Source organism: Thamnophis elegans, chromosome 7, assembly GCF_009769535.1.
Source record: "Thamnophis elegans isolate rThaEle1 chromosome 7, rThaEle1.pri, whole genome shotgun sequence".
Classification (NCBI taxonomy): domain Eukaryota; kingdom Metazoa; phylum Chordata; class Lepidosauria; order Squamata; family Colubridae; genus Thamnophis; species Thamnophis elegans.
The window spans coordinates 79,227,551-79,247,237 of NC_045547.1; the positions used below are offsets into that span (position 1 = coordinate 79,227,551).

General features: G+C 43.5%; 1 protein-coding gene across 4 annotated transcripts in view; it reads right to left on the reverse strand.

Annotated features, from left to right (window-relative positions):
* Positions 1 to 2,632: 2,632 nt before the first annotated feature.
* Positions 2,633 to 19,687, reverse strand: part of ATXN7L1 (ataxin 7 like 1) — a 69,865-nt gene continuing 52,810 nt past the window's right edge. For 3 of the 4 annotated variants that reach the window (XM_032221388.1, XM_032221391.1, XM_032221390.1), the window contains 8 exons: positions 18,047 to 18,154; positions 13,508 to 13,590; positions 12,381 to 12,637; positions 11,989 to 12,181; positions 10,589 to 10,710; positions 7,442 to 8,408; positions 5,595 to 5,669; positions 2,633 to 4,269 (listed from right to left, as the gene is read on the reverse strand). In XM_032221388.1, coding sequence (XP_032077279.1) covers positions 4,228 to 4,269; positions 5,595 to 5,669; positions 7,442 to 8,408; positions 10,589 to 10,710; positions 11,989 to 12,181; positions 12,381 to 12,637; positions 13,508 to 13,590; positions 18,047 to 18,154 — 1,847 coding nt within the window. In that variant the 3' untranslated portion in view covers positions 2,633 to 4,227. The remainder of the gene's footprint in view (positions 4,270 to 5,594; positions 5,670 to 7,441; positions 8,409 to 10,588; positions 10,711 to 11,988; positions 12,182 to 12,380; positions 12,638 to 13,507; positions 13,591 to 18,046; positions 18,155 to 19,687) is intronic. The other variant, XM_032221389.1, reaches the window with a different exon arrangement.

A 19,687-nucleotide genomic window follows, 5' to 3' on the forward strand; every position in this document is an offset into this window, starting at 1 on the left:
CCCTTAAAAAGACTGCTGAGATTTTTTTTTAAAAAGACAGTGAAAAAGGATTATCACTCAAACATAAATCTATTTCTTTTTAATTGAAAGCATTTTTTGCCATTGGCAGCTGATTTAGCAGGGTGATTCCTTACCCAGTAAACTAATGTTTGGCTTTTACCTAAGGGGTTTCAAATTAACCAGCCTGGAGGCATTTTTTATAACCCACACCAATACGCAGCCGTGTCAACCCTGAAAAATTTGCACCTCAATGGGTCCTTGGTGCATTTTGTTATTTTTTTTGCAAACGTTTCATTACCAAACTAGGTAACATCATCAGTAATGGTAGGGTTTGGTAGAGCTTGTTCTCATTTTATATTCTGGTTCTTTGATCTGTCGATGTTGGTAGGAATGGTCTTGGGTGATAATGTAACTTAGCTTGGTAATGAAATGTATGTAGAAAACAATTATAAAGTTATTTTTTTCAGCGCCATTGTAATGTCTGTCACTAAACAAATGAGGACTACTTGCAGTGTGGTGGCTCCAGCCATTATGGCTTAGTTAAAGTATACTTATGTAGCATGATAGGCAATGCTGTGCCAATTAACTCAGTTTGTGTTCATTTAAACAAAATCGGGCTTTTTGAGAGCGGTGGGGTCAATTGCCCAAGTGAAATTTGCCTGATCTGATTGACACTTAGCTCTGAAATAATTGGACAACTCTCCAATCTTTTTGAAGATCAAAGGCCTTTTTTTCCCTAAATGTCCATAAAATTGTCGTTAGACACATATTGTGTCCTTAAATCCTTTTCACTGGGGCTTTTGTAGGCAATCAAGGTTGTTTGTGGCTTGTTGTGTTTTGATAGTCACTGTGGAGTGATCACACAGGATAAGCATAAAAATTTAAGTATATTTCCTTATTTTGGATAGTGGATTTCTAGGTAAAAGTTCCCCTCGGACGTATGAGCTAGTGGTTCCCGACTCTAGGGGACAGTGCTCATCTCCATTTCAAAGCCGAAGAGCCAGCGCTGTCCGAAGACGTCTCCATGGTCATGTGGCCGACTTGACTCAACACCGAAGGCGCACAGAACGCTGTTACCTTCCCACCAAAGGTGGTTCCTATTTTTCTACTTGCATTGTTACATGCTTTCGAACTGCTAGGTTGGCAGACGCTGGGACAAGTAACGGGAGCTCCCTCTGTTATGCAGCGCTAAGGATTCGAACCACCGAACTGCCGATCTTTCTGATCGACAAGCTCAGCGTCTTAACCACTGAGCCACTGCGCCCCTTTATGGATTTCTAGTTCAGAGCAAATCCTAATAAAAAAACTGTTTGTACAGAGTCGTGTCGAGGCTTATAATTTTTTTTCCCGGATATCCCTGGACCCTTTGACAAAGCGATAAAAGCACTGCGTGGGTTTTTTTTCTTAGAAACATATAAATTATTTTATTTACAAAGCCATGTTACAAATAATAATAATAACAATAATAATAATAATAATAAAGCAAAACCAACAAATAAAAGAAATACAATCGCCCGCTAGAGAATATCTCTAGGCCTGGTGCTAAAACCATGGCAGTATCGATCAGATACATACATTTGTTCTTTATTTTATTTTTTTTCCCTTTTCTCAAAACTTTAAAAGTCATAAATTTGTACTATTTACATCTACTTTCAACACTTACAATTATCACAAGCATGGAATGAGGTTCTCTCTCTGGGATACTGCTAATACAATAAAAGGTGCAGGAGGAGGAAAATAGTGTTACAAAATATGGGTCCGTAGAAAAAAGAAAATCCACTGTACACATATGGCAAATTTTTTTATTTTTTTTTAGAACGATTGGACGTGCTTATCTTCAAAAGTCTTCTTGAAAAGGATTCTAAAATCTGTAGTAGGAAAGCATAATTGAGGAGGTGCAAATTTCACTTCTGTGCAACAGTTTTGTTTTTTTTTTAATTTATTTCCCATGACCAACCAGCTATGTAAAACCCAAAGTTTTCGTTTAAAGTGCCATGGGTAAAACAGCGTAACAAAATAGAAGGTGTAGATAGAAAAAATTTTCTTCTTTTTTTTTTTTAAACAAGAGTTCACTGAGTATCGTCAATAATAGAATATGCTGTATAAACTATTCTCTACAAAGGTTGATCGGCCCTATGTACAATTGTTAACATTGATACAAAAGAAGGCATAAATAGTTATCCAAGTTGCTTTTTTAAATTTAATTTATTTTATTTTTTTTAAATATGGCTGACGGGGCCTATGCATTGCGTTTATGTGTTAACGACCAAAGCTTCGGTGGCTCTATTGCTGGAAATCACGTCTTCTGGAAATTTGGGTGTGTAGAAGGGAAAATGGTTGGAAAGGGGGGGGGGGGAAACATTTTAACAAATGCTACATTACAATACAGGCTGGCCCAGTCCATTTCCATTTTTAAAACCACATTATATAACATGTTTCCCCGAAAATAAGACAGAGTCTTATTTTCTTTTGACCCCAGAAATAAGCGCTTGGCCTTATTTTCGGGGAGGTCTTATTATTTTTGAAGTGCAGGAGACAGCGAGCGTGGTCACCTCATGGCTGCTGCTGTGTTGCAATATTTTCGGGGAGGGCTTATTTTAGCGCATGCGCTCAAAAGCCCGATTGGGCTTATTATCCAGGGAGGGCATATTTTCAGGGAAACAGGGTATATACCATTTCAGTATATATAAATTAAATGACCTTAAAAAAATGTGATTGGAGAAAAGGTGGAGGATTGTATTGGATACTTAGGGTTTCCAAAATTCTGTGAAATCTAAGTCACGGGAAATGAAAAGTTAAAATGAGCGTTATTCCAGAACACCCAGAAATATCCAGCTTTCTACATAAGAGATGCACGTTAAGCTAAGGAAGTCCTGACATCATTAAATTGTTCCTTCAGCAGCCACTCAAATTCATATTCATCGTATCTCCCCCACCCCCCTCAAAAATATAGAACAGCAGTTTGATCATTGCAGCGTTGTTTTGCTACTGAAATCTGATAACTCCTGCAGCTAGACAACACAAAATAAATTAGTTTTTAAAAAACAATGCTCTGTTCCTACAACCAATGACAAAAAAATTGTGCAAAAATAAAGATATGTACATATATATTTTTTTTCCAATCTGAAGAATGTACAATAAAACGTAACTCAAAATACATGAAAAATACAACCATTGCTTATATTTTCTTAGTTTCATTTCATTCAGGAAAATTACTCCTGTCGCTTCCCAAGTATAAGAAAAACATAAATTACAATAACATTATAAAAATTATTTTTGAGAATATTTTCTAATTTCCTCCCAAAGAGGCCTAGCTTTTGTTTACCGTTGTTAAACATTGTCTAGGTTTTAAAATCTGCCGAAAGCCTTTACTTTAAAAGGAAAGAAGCTAATAAATCTATTTTGCATTCGTTTTCATTTCTCCCCAAGATGTAAATAAACCGGCATTTTAAGTGCACTTTTAATTCTGTAGAAAGAAAAGTTATTTCCTTTGTAGTAATTTTGTATAGTACCTTAGTATAATTGGTTTCCTGATTACAAAAAAACCTACTTTCGTTTTTTAAAAAACCAGTAATTCCTGTAAAAACATTGTCAGTGCAATTCTACTGATGCAAATTCAGTTATGTCCAGCTTCTGTCTTTATTTTAGAATAATGCTTCACGCGAAGGAGAGCAGTCACTTTCTTGGCTCCTTCACCTAGGTATGAGGAAATGGTCACACAATATTTCTATTAATGTTGGCAATAGCTAGATGCATTATTAACCCTTCAGCGTGTGGAAAGAATCTAGAAACACTGAAACTTGTAGCCGTTAAGTCAGCAAAATGGATGGACATTTTCCTTTTCATCCCGAGGACAATAATTAATACAGAAGTTACCGCAAAATTGGAAATGATAGCTTTGCTCAAATCTATTCTTTTTTAAAATCACAAATGGCATCATTTCAAAATGTCCACTGCTCCCGTTGTTCGCAAGAAACTTAAAAAGAAAAGAGAAAATTTCCTTCCGAAGGCATTAATTAAAATCGGGACCAATTGCACAGATCAGAGGCCAACACATGTAAGAAATTAAAGCAAACCATGACTACAAATTTTAGGGGGGGGGGGGGGGGCAAAGGAACAATTTTAATACAAAATTACGAAAAGAAAAGAAAAATCCGCAGGACATCGAAACCAATAAGCTGGCTTGGAGAAGGGCTGCAAAAATATAGAGATGGTTGTTCTCCTTATTCATGGAAGTGTCCTTATCCTACCAGGCCGGTTTAATGTTTTCTGGAAGAGAAAATAAACAATTCACCTTACGTGACAAATGGGATTGTGACAAATATTTTTTTTTAAAACAAAACTGCAAAAATTAACAACATACAGATAGTCCTTGACTTATGTTGTGGCCTGTTGTCCTCTGGCCTCAGGGTCAGCATCAAAGCAACCTGAGAGCTCCGAGGGGAAAGCAGGAATGGAGCGGGAAGAGAGAGAGGCGGAGACTGAGCTGTCCGTCAGCCCTGAGATGGAGAGTCAACAGCCCCCTGGTCTGGAGGTAGCTGATGAGGAAGAGGAGGAACAGCTGGGTCCAGTGCCTGACTCTCAGATGCAAAGAAGGCAGAGGAGAGGAGAGCAGTGGAAATCTATGGGCCGGCCCTTGGGACAAAAGAGCCACCGCTGCTAGGAAAGCTCCACTCTAGCTTTGAGGTTCAAAGGCAGGGGGCGGAGATGAATAGATGTGCCAGAGGAGAGGAGAGCAGTGGAAATCTATGGGCTGGTCCTCGGGACAGAAGAGCCACTGCTGCTAGCAAAGCCCCACCCTAGCTCTGAGGTTAAAAGACAGGGCGGAGATGGATAGATGTGTTAGAGAGGAGAGCAGTGGAAATCTATGGGCCGGTCCTTGGGACGGAAGAGCCACTACTGCTAGCGAAGCCCCACCCTAGCTCTGGGGATAAGAGGCAGGGGGCAGAGATGAATAGATGTGACAGACAACTATTCATCTCCCTGTGACTTGTGAGCCTGCGGTGAGAGAGATAAATTATTTTTGTTGGGGCTGGTGGCCCGCCTAATAAGGGAAACATTGATTTCACTACAGAGGTTTTGTCGTGTTTGGGAGCCGGGTTCATAACTTATGACCACAATTGAGCCCCAGATTTCTGTTGTTAAGGGAGGGATTTGCTAAGTGAGCTTTATCCCATTTTACGACCTTTGTTGTCACTGTTGTTACATGAATCACCAGAGCTATTAAATTAGTAACAAAGGTGTTAAAGGAATCCAGCTTTCCTCAGTGTCAAAAGGTCGTAAATGGGGATCACGTGACCCCAGGGCACTGCAACCGTCACAAATATGAGTCAGTTGCCAAGCATCTAAATTTCGATCACGCGACCATGCGGAAGAGGCAGCGGTCGTAAGTGTGAAAAATGGTCCTGAGTCACTTTTTTTCCTTGCCCTTGTTACTTCAAACGGTCGCTAAATGAACTGTGGTAACTTGAGGACTACCTGTAAAAATAATGGACTTGCTAAGAGGAGCCACATTTGTTGACAACAATACAGCAATTAATTTTATGCATAGTATGATTTAAATATAATTTTTAAAAAAACAAACACAAACTCACTTGTTTGTTGTGCATTAGATTTGATGTACTTGAAGGGCTGGATTGAGACAAAGCTACACCACTGTTTTTCCCAATCTGCAAATAATAATGATAATTATGATCATCTGCAAATAATAATGATAAGACCAAAAAAGAGAGACCCTTATTTTCACTGCTTGCTGCATTTCACTGGAAGAGAGTTCATTTTTTAAAAACTACCGTATTTTTCGGAGTATAAGACGCACCTTTTTCCCTCAAAAAGGAGGATGAAAATCTGGGTGCGTCTTATACACTGAATACAGCATTTTTTGCCTCCTGAAATCCTGCCCCTTCACCAAAATGGCCGTGCAGAGCCTTTAGGAGGCTTTCAGAGAGCTCCTGGGGGCTGGGGAAGGCAGAAATGAATGAAAAATGGGCCATTTTTTGCTCAATTTTGCCCCCCCCAGCCCCCAAGAGTACTCTATAAGCCTCCTAAAGGCTATGTATGCATATATTTTGTTTGACAAAAAACGGGCCCGGTTTTGTGAAAAACGGGCCATTTTGCTCATTTTGTGGGTGCAGCCCCCCAGGAGCACTCTACAAGCCTCCTAGAGGCTATTTGTGCTTTTTTGGGGGGGGGGGGAACAGGCCCGTTTTTGCAAAAAACAGATGTTTGCAGTGTGCTAAAAGTTTTTTTTTAATTTGCCTCTTCAAAACATTGGTGCGTCTTATACTCCGGTGCATCTTATATTCCGAAAAATATGTGTAATTGTTCTTAAAAAACATTAAAGGAAAGCTTATTTCCAGCAACCTATCCTAAAATATGAAAAATGCTGTCATAGGATGTTTCAGTCCTAAAATAGAGCATGCTGATTTTTTTCCTGGAATTTCTGAAAACCTCACAAGGATCCCATTCTTGAGATTTCTCAAGAAGACTGACTTCTTCTAAGTCAGGGGTGTCAAACTCAAGGCCCCTGGGCCGAATCCTGCCCACAGGGTACTTAGATCTGGCCTGTGGGGTCATCCTGTAAATGACAAAGGAGCAGCCTGCGGTGCAGAGGTCAGGACAGTGGTGAAATTCAATTTTTTTTACTACCAGTTCTGTGGGTGTGGCTTGATGGGTGTGGCTTGGTGGGCGTGGCAGGGGAAGGATACTGCTAAATCTCCATTCCCACCCCACTCTGGGACCAGCCAGAGGTGGCATTTGCCGGTTCTCTGAACTAGTCAAAATTTCCGCTACCGCTTCTCTGAACTACTCAAAAATTCCGCTACCGGTTCTCTGAACTACTCAACATTTCCGCTACCAGTTCTCCAGAACCTGTCAGAACCTGCTGGATTTCACCCCTGGGTCAGGAGGGAGTGCGAGGCGCTCCCAGGCTCCTCTGCCAGCGAAAACAGACCTCAGGGGAGTTAGGGTTAGCCTCCCCCCCCCACCCCGAGCTCCGTTTTCGCTGGCAGAGGACTAGCAAAACAAACTAAAAACAAAAGGAGAAACGTTTCCCCTTTTGCATTTGAGCATGCAAGAAGGGACAGGAAAGGAGAAAAGGAAAGAGGAAAGACAAAGAAAAAGAAGGAAAGATGAGAAGAGATCAAGGAAGAAAAAATAAGGGAGGGAAGGAAGAAGGAGGAGGAAGAGAGAAGGAAAAAGAAGGGAAGGGGAACAAAGGAAGGAAAGAAGGAAGGAAGGGATTATAATGAGGGAGGGAGGGTCTGAGAGAAGTCCTGCCATAGCACTTGGCCACCCCATGCTCCACTGACACGAGTGACGTCGAGCTGGCCATGCCCACTCCGGCCTCCTTTGATGCCCACCCACCCAACCACTGATGCAGCCCACAATGCAATCGAGTTCGACACCCCTGTTCTCTTAAGACCCACCAAAGCTGGCTTACCGGCCGAGAGATGGCGTTGTTTGGCGTATCCGGCACCGGAGAAATGAGATTGGCCGTGCTCTTTTTATGAACACTATTCATTCCAGGCATTTTAGTGATTTTACAGGCTTTGCTGCTAGCGCTTGAGTTCTTGCGTTTTTTCCCTTCCGATTTGTCAAAACAAAGGGGCAGAGAGGAGACCGCGTTGTGCGGGGCGAGGGAGTGGTCCGCCAGAGGGTGCACCAGGGAAGGGACAGACAAACTGGAAGAGTCAATACTGCTCACGACGATGCTCATATGTTTGACCGAGTCCGCCGTGCTACCGGAGAGCGAAGTCCGTCCTGAGGGCTCTGATTTGGCACTGAAGGGGCTTGTTCCGTTGTTTGCGTTGTGCACGGAGAGGCTGTTGTAGGAAGCTGTCGCCTGGTAAGAGTTGAGGGTGGAACTGGAGTTCAAGACGCAGTTCTTCCTGTGCGCCCCTGAAAACGAGGCCGGGGAGGAAGTCTGCAACGATAACGAGGAAGAAGAGGAGGAGGAGGAGGAAGAGGAGGAGGAAGACGACGGCAGCTTTCTCTTTTTGTTACTAGAGGGCTCGTCGCCGCGACACAACAGGTCTCTGACTTTGGAGGATTTGCTGGTTTTCGTTTTGGATGGCTTGTGAGACGGGGAAGGAATGACGGCCGGCAGAGGCGACAGGGCGGACGGCATCTTGAAAGTGGAGTCGACGATGCTCAGGCTGGCCGCCACGTGCGGGAAGGCGGTGGCGTGGGACGTGATGGAGTTGGTGTCCGTTGGCGTTGCCAACGCGGCGTTGGATAACATGGCGGAAGTCATGACGTAAGAAGGAGGGATTCTTGAGCTGACGGGTGCGGATGGAATGTACGACGAGGTGGGGTTGCTGAAAGGTTGGAGGACGGAGGACGGGAAGGGGCTGCTGATATGGGCTGCTGGAGACGGCATGGGGCTATCCACGGCAGGAGGGATCTTCCTAAAGTATGGAAGGAAAGAAACATACGTCGGGATGGAGCCGTTTTTCTTTCAGTCCTACCCAGCATCTTTAGCTAACAGAAAGCGAGCAGAAAGAGCTTTCCTATAAGGATTAAGAAATACCCAGTTTACCTGAAAATAAGACCTCCCCGGATAATGTCCAATTGGGCTTTTGAGCGCATGTGCTACAATAAACCCTCCCCCCACCCCAAATAAGCCCTCCCAGGAAATATTGCAACACAGCAGCAGCCATGAGGTGACCACATTCGCCACCTCCTGCAGCTCAAAAATAATAAGACCTCCCGAAAAATAAGGCCAAGTGCTTATTTCAGGGGTCAAACGAAAATAAGACCCTGTCTTATTTTTGGGGAAACAAGGTAGGAATGCGGACTCAGATCTCCACGGTTAAGGTTTTATCCAGTGTAATGACTGCCATAACCACTATGTAGGAGAATGAGGGAGAAGATTAGCAAAAATGCATCCATGAATGCCAAAGAGCAGTCAGAAGACATGGTGAAAACTCTTTGATTTCGAAGCAAATGGAGAGATTCAACGGAGTTTCAACGGAGAAGTTGTGACCGTCCTAGACCAAGCCAAGTCAAAAATACTAGAGAAATCTTGGGTGCTGACAGTCTCACATATTGTCCATCAGTAGATACATAAACAATATCTACATACTGTGCCAGAGAGAAGGGAAGAAAATAGACCAAAACATGTTCTCAATTCTCCAACAGAGTAACCGAGTTGGAAGGGTCCTCAGAGGTTTTCTAGACCAACCCCTGCTCACGCAGAAGACCCTGTACCATTCTGGACAAATGGCAGTCCTGTCTTCTCTTAAAAACCTCCAGTGATGGAGCACCTACAACTTCTCTAATGATATCAATCCATGAATATCATCACAAAGCTTTGCCTGCAAAACTCATTCTATTATAATATCCCAGAATGATATCTGATATAAAAAGGTATTAAGAAACCTGTTATCTGAATTAACAGGAATATTTATATTAATTATTTACTACATTCCAAACCACTTTATCCTTTTCCTTACTGTACATCATATACATGTAACATGATAGGGATAGATAGATAGATAGATAGATAGATAGATAGATAGATAGATAGATGATTGATAGATAGATGATTGATAGATGATTGATAGATGATTGATAGATGATTGATAGATAGATGATAGATAGATCCATAGATAGACAGATAGATCCAGGTAGATAGATAGATAGATAGATAGATAGATAGATAGATAGATAGATAGATAGATAGATAGATAGATAGATAGATAGATAGATCCATAGATAGATCCATAGATAGATCCATAGATAGATAGATAGATAGATAGATAGATAGATAGATAGATAGATAGATAGATTAGATAGATAGATAGATAGATAGATAGATAGATTAGATAGATAGATAGATAGATAGATAGATCCATAGATAGATAGCTAGATAGCTATAGCTAGATAGCTAGCTAGCTAGCTAGCTAGCTAGCTAGCTAGCTAGCTAGCTAGATAGATAGATAGATAGATAGATAGATAGATAGATAGATAGATAGATAGATAGATAGATAGATGATTGATATATGATTGATAGATAGATGATAGATAGATCCATAGATAGACAGATAGATCCAGATAGATAGATCCAGATATATAGATAGATCCATAGATAGATAGATCCATAGATAGATAGATCCATAGATAGATAGATCCATAGATAGATAGGATAGATAGATAGATAGATAGATAGATAGATCCATAGATAGATAGATAGATAGATAGATAGATAGATAGATAGATAGATAGATAGATAGATAGATAGATAGATATAGATAGATAGATAGATGATGGATGGTAGATAGATAGACAGAGAAAGATAGACAGATAGGCAAGCAAGCAAGCGTTCTTCAAAATGTAGCTATTACTTTACCACTTTGTGGTTACTAAAATTATTCCTATTCACCAATGTTACTCTTATCCTTGGTTTGACATTAGAATTCCAGATTATTTATATGCTATTTTTTTTCCACACAATACTAATAAATTTTAGTATTTTCTTTGCCACTCAGAGCCACCTGAACTGCAGGACGGGTGGCAAATACATTTGATTTTTAAAAACCGATAAGCGTTAAAACAAGAACTATCCGGACAACGCAGGTATACTTACTTCCACATTTGTGAGTTTAAGTGTTTTTCTACCATAGAATTTAGTGCTAGCCGAAAATGATCCCATCTCCTGTCAAATACGTAGTATCCTCTTCCCATCAGGTGACTCCCAAATGAACAGAACTAGGAAAGAGGGAGGAGGAAATAAAGAGTATTTTAAATGCCATATTAATCTATCCTTGCATTCAAATTGTTGGTTAAACTGCGGCCTTTGCTGGTAACATTGTAGGAAAGAATGGTTCCCCCCCCCCCCCGCCCTTTTTAACAGGATTTGGAAATTGTGGGAGAAGGTGTGGGAGAATTTGGGGGCAGAGTGAAAAGGGGCATCAGCCTAGAATCCCTACGTATCAACAAGCAAACTAAATCCAACCTCCCTTGAATTCCATTGATCCTTACCTAACCTCAAGGAAGTGCTGGCTGTTAGTTAGACTTGGTCTAACTAACTTGCACCTGATAGAAGTGACCTTATCTCTCAAATTTTTCTGTCTGAATTGTGCTTTCCAAAATTTGTGATTCTGGTGGCTCAGTGGCTAAGACGCTGAGTTTGTCGATCAGAAAGGTCGGCAGTTCGGCGGTTCAAATCCCTAGCACCACGTAACGGAGTGAGCTCCAGTTACTCGTCCCAGCTTCCGCCAACCTAGCAGTTCGAAAGCACATAAAAAATGCAAGTAGAAAAATAGGGAACACCTTTGGTGAGAAGGTAACAGCGTTCCATGTGCCTTCGGTATTTAGTCATGCTGGCTACATGACCACGGAGATGTCTTCGGATAGCGCTGGCTCTTCGGCTTTGAAACGGAGATAAGCACCACCCCCTAGAGTTGGGAACGACTAGCACATATGTGCTTTACCTTTACCTAGATATACAATATTTTTTCTTAACTATAAAGTTATCATTATTTCTTCTCCCTTCACCTCTTTCCTTCTTTTTCTTTGCCTTTCCTCTTTCCCTTTCTCCTTCCCTGTCTCTTCTTGAATGCTCTTGCAAAAGGGGAATGAAAAGTTTCATTTGTTTTGTTTTTAGTTTGTTTTGCTAGCCCTCTGCCAGTGAAAAATGGATGCGGGGGGCCGCAACAGCCTCCTGCAGCCTCCTTACAGCCAAAACGGAGCTCCTCTGATGTTTCCAGGCCGGCCCACGGGCCGGATCTAAGCACCCCGCGAGCCGAATCCTAGCCTTGAATTTGACGCTCCTGATCTAAGAGCACATATTGCATATTTGGAAACAGTCAGAGACAGCTTTTAAAACAGACGATCAAGAACTCCTTCAATGCAGTGAAAAAGGTGCTCCTTTGTACCAATTTGATTTATCAAAGGCCTTTTCTGAATGCTCGACGTAGCCCTGACATTCAGCCAGCCATAAATGGCATCAACAGATAATATTATAAAGGAAAAATAGAGAGATACCCCAAGTGGCTGCGGATGGTGGCCCGAATAGGAGCAGTCTAATTTTTCTACTTCTTCAGTTCCTTCTCCTTCTCCCTCGTCGCTGGATAATCGGCAGAGTAAGTCTCCTCCCAGGGCTGGGAGAGGCAATTCTGGTACGTTTCCGCTGTGATTTGAAGAGGTGCTGCTGTTTATGCTGTTTGAAGAGGAGGACCTAAGGAGAGGTTAAAACAGGGGGGGGTCAAACTCGATTTCATTGAGGGCCGCATTAGGATTGTGTTTGACTTCGGGGGGGGGGGGGGGGGCACGTGGCCAGAACTCACTTAACAAGCCTCTCGCTTAGCAACAGAAATTTTGAGCTCCATTGTAGTCGTTGGTCGAGGACTTCCTGTTCAAGGCCACATATTGCTCACCTGGGAAATACTGAATTGGGCTGTCTAGATTTGGCAGGTGATGCTCCTTTAAGTTCTTGCCCAGAGTTCGTGGATGCTCCCGTTACAACATCTGGTGCTGATGTGGGTTGGCTTTGATGCGTCTCCCTTACGGACTGAGGATGTTCCTTGTCCTTCATCACTTCTTTGTCCCGGGATCGAGCTTTATGTTCAGCTAAAAGGATGTCGAACTGCTTTTTGCGACCTAAAACGGCTCGCCGATAATTAAGAGAATGGGTCTAAAACAAATGAAAACAAAACAAAACACACAAGTGTTAAAAATAATTGTGGCGAGAGATTCCAAGTTTCTCTTGGTTCAAAGTTCAGTTTAGTTTTATTTTAGTTTTATTAGCAATAGGCTGACTCTGTAAACCGCTTAGAGAGGGCTGCAGAGCACTGTGAAGCGGTATATAAGTGCTATTGCAATTCCCTTCCTTCCTTCCTTCCTCTCTTATTCCCTTTCTCATTCTCCTTCCTGGTGGCGCAATGGTTAGAATGTCTATTGCAGGCTAACTTTGCCCACTGCCAGCAGTTCGATTCTCACCAACTCAAGACTGACTTAGCCTTCCACCCTTCCGAGGTCAATGAAATGAGGACCCAGATTGTTGGGGGCAAGAGGCTGACTCTGTAAACTGCTTAGAGAGGGCCGTAAAGCACTGTGAAGCAGTATGTAAGTGATATTGCAATTCCTTCCTGCCTTCCTTCCTTCCTTCCTTCCTTCCTCTTATTCCCTTTCCCATTCTCCTTCCGGGTGGCGCAATGGTTAGAATGTCTATTGCAGGCTAACTTTGCCCACTGCCAGCAGTTCGATTCTCACCAGCTCAAGACTGACTTAGCCTTCCACCTTTCCGAGGTCAATGAAATGAGGACCCAGATTGTTGGGGCAAGAGGCTGATTCTGTAAATTGCTTAGAAAGGGCTGGAAAGCACTGTGAAGCGGTACATAAATCTAAGCACTAAAGCCCAGACCTCATATTTTTAGCCAGCTTAAGTAAAAGAGAGGCCTAAAAATATTCCGACAGAATAATAACAGTAGCCTTCAGACTTCAGCCAGCTCATCTGCAACTACCATCATAGGATTGTTATCTCTGAACCAAGAAGAAAACTTACCTTGCAGGTGAGGGACCTCGTGCAGGGTTTCTTGGTTTCGGGGTCCAATACTCCGCAATGTTTATTTGGATCAAACTCTCTTTCTGTTTAAAAATATATGAAACAGGTTCTTTAAAAGAAAAAGCGGCGACATAAAATTACGCGAGCGACCTGGAAAGACACGGCCCGTCAAAAGGGATGTGTAAAAAAAGTGCATTTTTTTCTAACTGGGCTCGTTTTCCCGGTTCCACCACAAAACCGCGCTCGACTAAACCGCGCTCGACTAAACCGCGTAGCTGATGTCATCAACAGGGCGACAACAGCACGGAGACAGAAGCACGCTGTAAACCCTAAACCTAAAATTAACCCCTAAACCTAAACCTAACCCCCCTAAACCTAATCCTAACCCTAAACCTAACCCTTAACCTAACCCTAAACCTAACCCTAACCCTTAACCTAACCCTAACCCTTAACCTAACCCTAACCCTTAACCTAACCCTAACCCTAACCCTAACCCTTAACCTAACCCTAAACCTAACCCTTAACCTAACCCTAACCCTTAACCTAAACCTAAACCTAATCCTAACCCTTAACCTAACCCTAAACCTAACCCTAACCCTTAACCTAACCCTAACCCTTAACCTAACCCTAACCCTTAACCTAACCCTAACCCTAACCCTTAACCTAACCCTAACCCTTAACCTAAACCTAATCCTAACCCTTAACCTAACCCTAAACCTAACCCTAACCCTTAACCTAACCCTAACCCTTAACCTAAACCTAATCCTAACCCTTAACCTAACCCTAAACCTAACCCTAACCCTTAACCTAACCCTAACCCTAACCCTTAACCTAACCCTAACCCTAACCCTTAACCTAACCCTAACCCTTAACCTAAACCTAATCCTAACCCTTAACCTAACCCTAAACCTAAACCTAACCCTAACCCTTAACCTAACCCTAACCCTAACCCTTAACCTAAACCTAATCCTAACCCTTAACCTAACCCTAAACCTAACCCTAACCCTTAACCTAACCCTAACCCTTAACCTAACCCTAACCCTTAACCTAACCCTAAACCTAACCCTTAACCTAACCCTAACCCTTAACCTAAACCTAATCCTAACCCTTAACCTAACCCTAAACCTAACCCTAACCCTTAACCTAACCCTAAACCTAACCCTTAACCTAACCCTAACCCTTAACCTAACCCTAAACCTAACCCTTAACCTAACCCTTACCTTAAGTTGAATCGGCTTGCTTTCAAAGTGCTATTTAAAGCGCCCTTCTTTCTCCGTGCTGGCTGTTGTCGCCCTGTTGATGACGTCAGCGACGCGGTTTAATCGGGCGCGGCTTAGTCGAGCGCGGTTTTGACGGGTCACGCGTTTTCCCTTCTGGTTTTTAACCCATTTCAACCGAGAAACTATGCTCAGGCCTACACACAAATCAGTGGGCCTCTAAGATGACTTACTCTCTGCAAACAAATACTGTGGGGATAAGACACTCTTAAAACCCCTCGGTGTGTGCATTCTGTTAAGATACAGCCTGTTGTGCCTTACAATGGCTTCTACTGTACAGTGCAGTGGAGTTGTATGGTAACGGCTTTACAGTACTCCACAAGGGGGCTCCCTCTGGTAAGGGTGAAAATCCAACATTAGAAATTATGTTTGGTCTGGACGTTTCCCCCCTATAAATAGATACGCGGGCAACACCGGGTTATCGGATAGTTAGGAATAAATGAGCTTTTGGAACAGAAAGCTCCAAAAGCTTATCAAAAAGTAGCTCAGATAAGCTTTGCCTCCTGAATTGTAGGTGAATAATATAGATGACCTCTCTGGGGCCCACACTAAATTGGGGTCACTACAGGTAATACTTGATTTACAGCGGTTCATGTAGCGACTATTCAAAGTTATGACAGCACCAAATCAAACTGTTGTTAAGTCGAGGACCACCTGCGTATCAAAAGCAACCAATGGCTGGATTCTGAAGCAGGGAATAAAATGGATGAACAGTAGATGTCTTTTTAATGTCCCTCTTTGCTTCCCTTCCCCATCCTTGGGGTTCAGAAATGGGAAGGAGCGGAGGAGCGTGTCCATTTCTTTGCCCCATTCAAAAAAGAGAGAGAAAGGACAACGCTTGTTGTACAGACATTTGATAAACCCAACACCTCATGGAATTGGCTTAGACCCAAGATGGTAGCCGTAACGAGGGGATTTGAGGTCCTCCCCTTATGATGTATGTTGCACAGGGGTCTAATGACGTGTGAAGAGGCCTATGGCAAGAGGGGACCTATAACCAAGCCCTCTAAAGCTGCAACCAACACCAGAAGGGAGCGACCTCAATCACATGGTTGCGGCTGCCATCTTGACTTTTTCTTTTGATTCCCCTCTGGACATGCCTGGAGCTGTTTATTTTGAGCCGAGGTGGCGCAGTGGGTTCGAGTGCAGTACTGCGGGCTGCTTCTGCCGGCTGCCTGCAATTTGGCCGTTGAAATCCCACTAGGCTCAAGGTTGACTCAGCCTTCCGAGGTGGGTAAAATGAAGGCCGAGATTGTTGGGGGCCAGAGGCCGACTCTGCAAACTGCTTCGCATTTCTTTCTGTCCCTCCTTTTGCATCCTTTCTTTCAAGGATTCTATTCCACCCTTTCTTCGATCTTAGTGTAACTCTTGTACTGCCCTGCGGCCAGTTGGCCGTGGCGAAGTGTTATAGGCCCTTGTCTAGATCTCCCTGAATCCAGAGGAAGAGCTGCACAAGAAGAGAACTTTAGAGGCAGTGTAGGCCATTGGTGGCCCTCCAGATGTTTATCTTCAGTTCTCCACTCTTTGACCCTCAACTATGCAGCTGAAGGATGTTTCAGGACTCTTGTTCAACCACATCTGGAGGGTCAGAGTGTCCTTGTTTATCTACTGCTGTCCTGGAATTTAAGGATCAGGCAATGCCCTGATTATTCAAAGTTTTGTTGCATGTGAAAAATCGAGTTTGACTAACAGTGGACACCGAATTCCTGTTCTTCATGCTTACAAACAAAATATAATTTTTTTCCCATTAGGCTATTTAAAAAAATAAATAGGCTGCTCGCTCCCCATGCAGGCGCCTGAGAAATCTTGAATATCACAATGGGGAAGGGGCCCATTAATGGCATCCAAAATTTGTTCTGGCAATAAAACATCTGTTGCAATTTTAATCGTCGCAAAGTGGGAATATGAGAGCAACTTTCAGAATGGATTCCGTTGGCTATTTGCTAACAATTTCTCTCCACAGGTTTTCAAGTCTAAAATTAACGTTTCTTGTGAATGGCTGGGAAAAAAAACCTCTTTTCCGGCAAAGAATTTCCTTTCTAGGCACTTCATTTTATACTTTAGCTGAACTCCCCTTTTCTCTTTCTCGTCTTCCGTCTCCTCCCTCTCCTCCTCCTTCTGTTCCTCCCTCCTCCTCCTCCTCCTCCTCCCAGCCTCCTCTTTCTCCTCCTCCCCCTCTTCCTTCTTTCTCTTCCTCTTCCTTTTACCCTTTCATCTCCTCCTTTTCCTTCTCATCTTTCATCTCTTCTCCCTCCCTCCCTTTCTCCTGCTCCTCCCCCTGCCTCCTCTTTCTCCTTTCTACCCCCCTCCCTTTCTCCCTCTTCCTCCGCCCCTCTCCTTCCCCTTCCTCCTGCTCCCCCTTTCTCATATTGTTCCTCCTCCCTCCCTCCCTTCTCCTTTCTCTTCCTCCCCATCCCCTTTTTCCTTTCTCCTCCTGCTCCGCTTCCCTGTCTCGTTCTTCTTTCTCCTTCTTCTACTCTTCCATTCTCCTCCTGCTCTTCCCTCACTCGTTCTTTTCTCCTTCTTCTTCTACTCCTTTTTCCTGCTCCTCTTCCCTCCCTTGTTCTTTTCTCCTCCTTCTCCTCCTTTCTCTTGCTCCTTTTCCCACCCTCCTTTTTCCTTCTCCTACTCCTTTCTCCAGCTCCTCGTCCTACCCTTTTTCCTCCTGCTCTTCCCTCCCTCGTTCTTTTCTCCTTCTTCTACTCCATTTTCCTGCTTCTTCTCTCCCTTGTTCTTTTCTCCTCCTTCTCCTTTCTCTTGCTCCTCTTCCCACCCTCCTTTTTCCTTCTCCTACTCCTTTCTCCAGCTCCTCGTCCTACCCTTTTTCCTTTTCCTACTCCTCCTGCTCCTCTTCCCACCCTCCTTCTTTCTCCTACTCCTCCTTTCTCCTCCTGCTCCTCTTTTCCCTCCCTCCTCGTTCGCCTTTCCCCTAGCCCTACTTCCCCTCCTCTTTCTCCTCCTCCTCCCCCCCCCCACCCCCAGGTTGGGCAAGTAAACCATATAAAACCCACATTTTGCCATCTGGATACCTCTGTGTAACAGAACTTATGGAGGGAGGTGGAACACATAAAGAATGTGGGGCGGGGAAAGAGAGAGGGGAGGATCGGAACATGCAAATTCAAGACTTGATGTCATGCCTGACCATGGATTATCCTGACACATAAATCAGTTGAAAGAGATGAATCCCCCCCTCCTCTCCCCCCCCCTCCTGTTCTTTCACAATGACGGACCTTCCCTTAAGTCTTCTCTAAGTAGAACATACCCAGCTCCTTCAGCCTCTCCTTATATGACTTGCCCGCTGGACCTTCTGTCACCCTTCTCACAGTCTCCTCTTTTCCTCTTGGCTGACCGCGTTCGTGCATTCTGGCACCTAGTACAGAACACCAGACTCCAAGTGAGGACCAGCCAATGCTGAGAAAGAGGACGCTATTTAGTTACCCTAGCGAGGACGCGGCGGTTCTCTCCGCAGGGGAGACATCACACCGCCGCGGTGGGGGAACGGTTGCGCCACGGCCTAGGAAGAAGCCTGCGATTGCCCCTCCAAAGCGGGGAGGAGGTTGAAACGTTTGGGGGAAAAATAAAAAATTAAAATAAACAAAAGAGGATACGGGGAGATACGCCTGCCGTTTTGCAGAATTCTGCTTCGGTTCTTATCAAAACGGGGAAGCCCGTCCTCGGGTTGCGGTTAGCAGATATTGTAATTGGTGGGGAAAGTATTCACCGTGGAAGGAGACGAGGGTGAGGCATTTCCATGCCCACCCAGAATAATTAGGGCCAGTTTTGTGGGTGCTCCATTTTTAAGAAAAGATTTTAAAGATTATAAAGAAAAGTGAGAACAATTACCGTATTTTTCAGAGTATAAGACGCACCGAAGTATAAGACACAGAAAGATTTTGAAGAGGTAATTTTTTAAAAAAAAAACAGTTTTTGTACTCTGCAGGCCTTCCAAACTCTCTTCCACACCTCATTTTCTGTGAAAAACGGGGCATGCAAAGAGTTTGAGAAGCCTGCAAATTGCTCCTGGGGCTGGGAGGCAAAAATGGGAAAAAAGGGACCTATTTTTGCAAAAATGAGCCCTTTTTTTGCCAAAAAAAGAGGCATGCATAGCTTTTAGGAGGCTTGTAGAGTGCTCTTGGGAGCTGGGGTTTTTTTTCCCCATTTTTTGTTCTTTTTTGCCTTCCCCCAGCCCCCAGGAGCACTTTGCAGGCCTCCCAACGCCTCTGCATGTTCATTTTTGTGAAGGGCGCGAGGTTTCAGAAGGCCAAAAATGCTGTATTTGGTCTATAAGACGCACCCAGATTATCACCCTCTTTTTTGCGGGAAAAATGTGCGTCTTATACTCCGAAAAATACGGTAATCAATGATTTGCCTCCAGAAGTTGTGGGTGCTCCATTATTGGAAGCTTTTAAAGAAAAGATTGGACCGCCATTTGTCTGGAATGGTATCGGGTTTCCTGCTTGAGCAGGGGGTTGGACTAGAAGACCTCCGAGGTCCCTTCCAATTCTGTTATACATCGGAAATTAAAACTGCAGTGCCATGAGCTTTCCCAGACATGCAGTAGTGTAGGCAGAAGTCTTGACTTGTGACAATCCAACATATTAGGAGTGATATGGCTGAGGAGAGTTGCTACGGCTGCTCACTCTTGTGCAACGGGACGCAGGAAATCCCTGTTGTAACTCCATAACTTGCCTTCTGCCATTGCCAACAAAAACACTGAAATATTTCCCTTCCCAAGCCAAGTTACAGTTTAGTATTTTCTAGACTAGCAAATTTTGGACTTTATATATTAGACAGCTTTATTGGAGAGGTCTAATCCCATCCCTACAGGTAGTCCTCGGCTTACCACCCCAAACTGAGCCTCAACTTTCTGCTGCTAAGTTGAGACCTTTGTTTAAGTGAATTT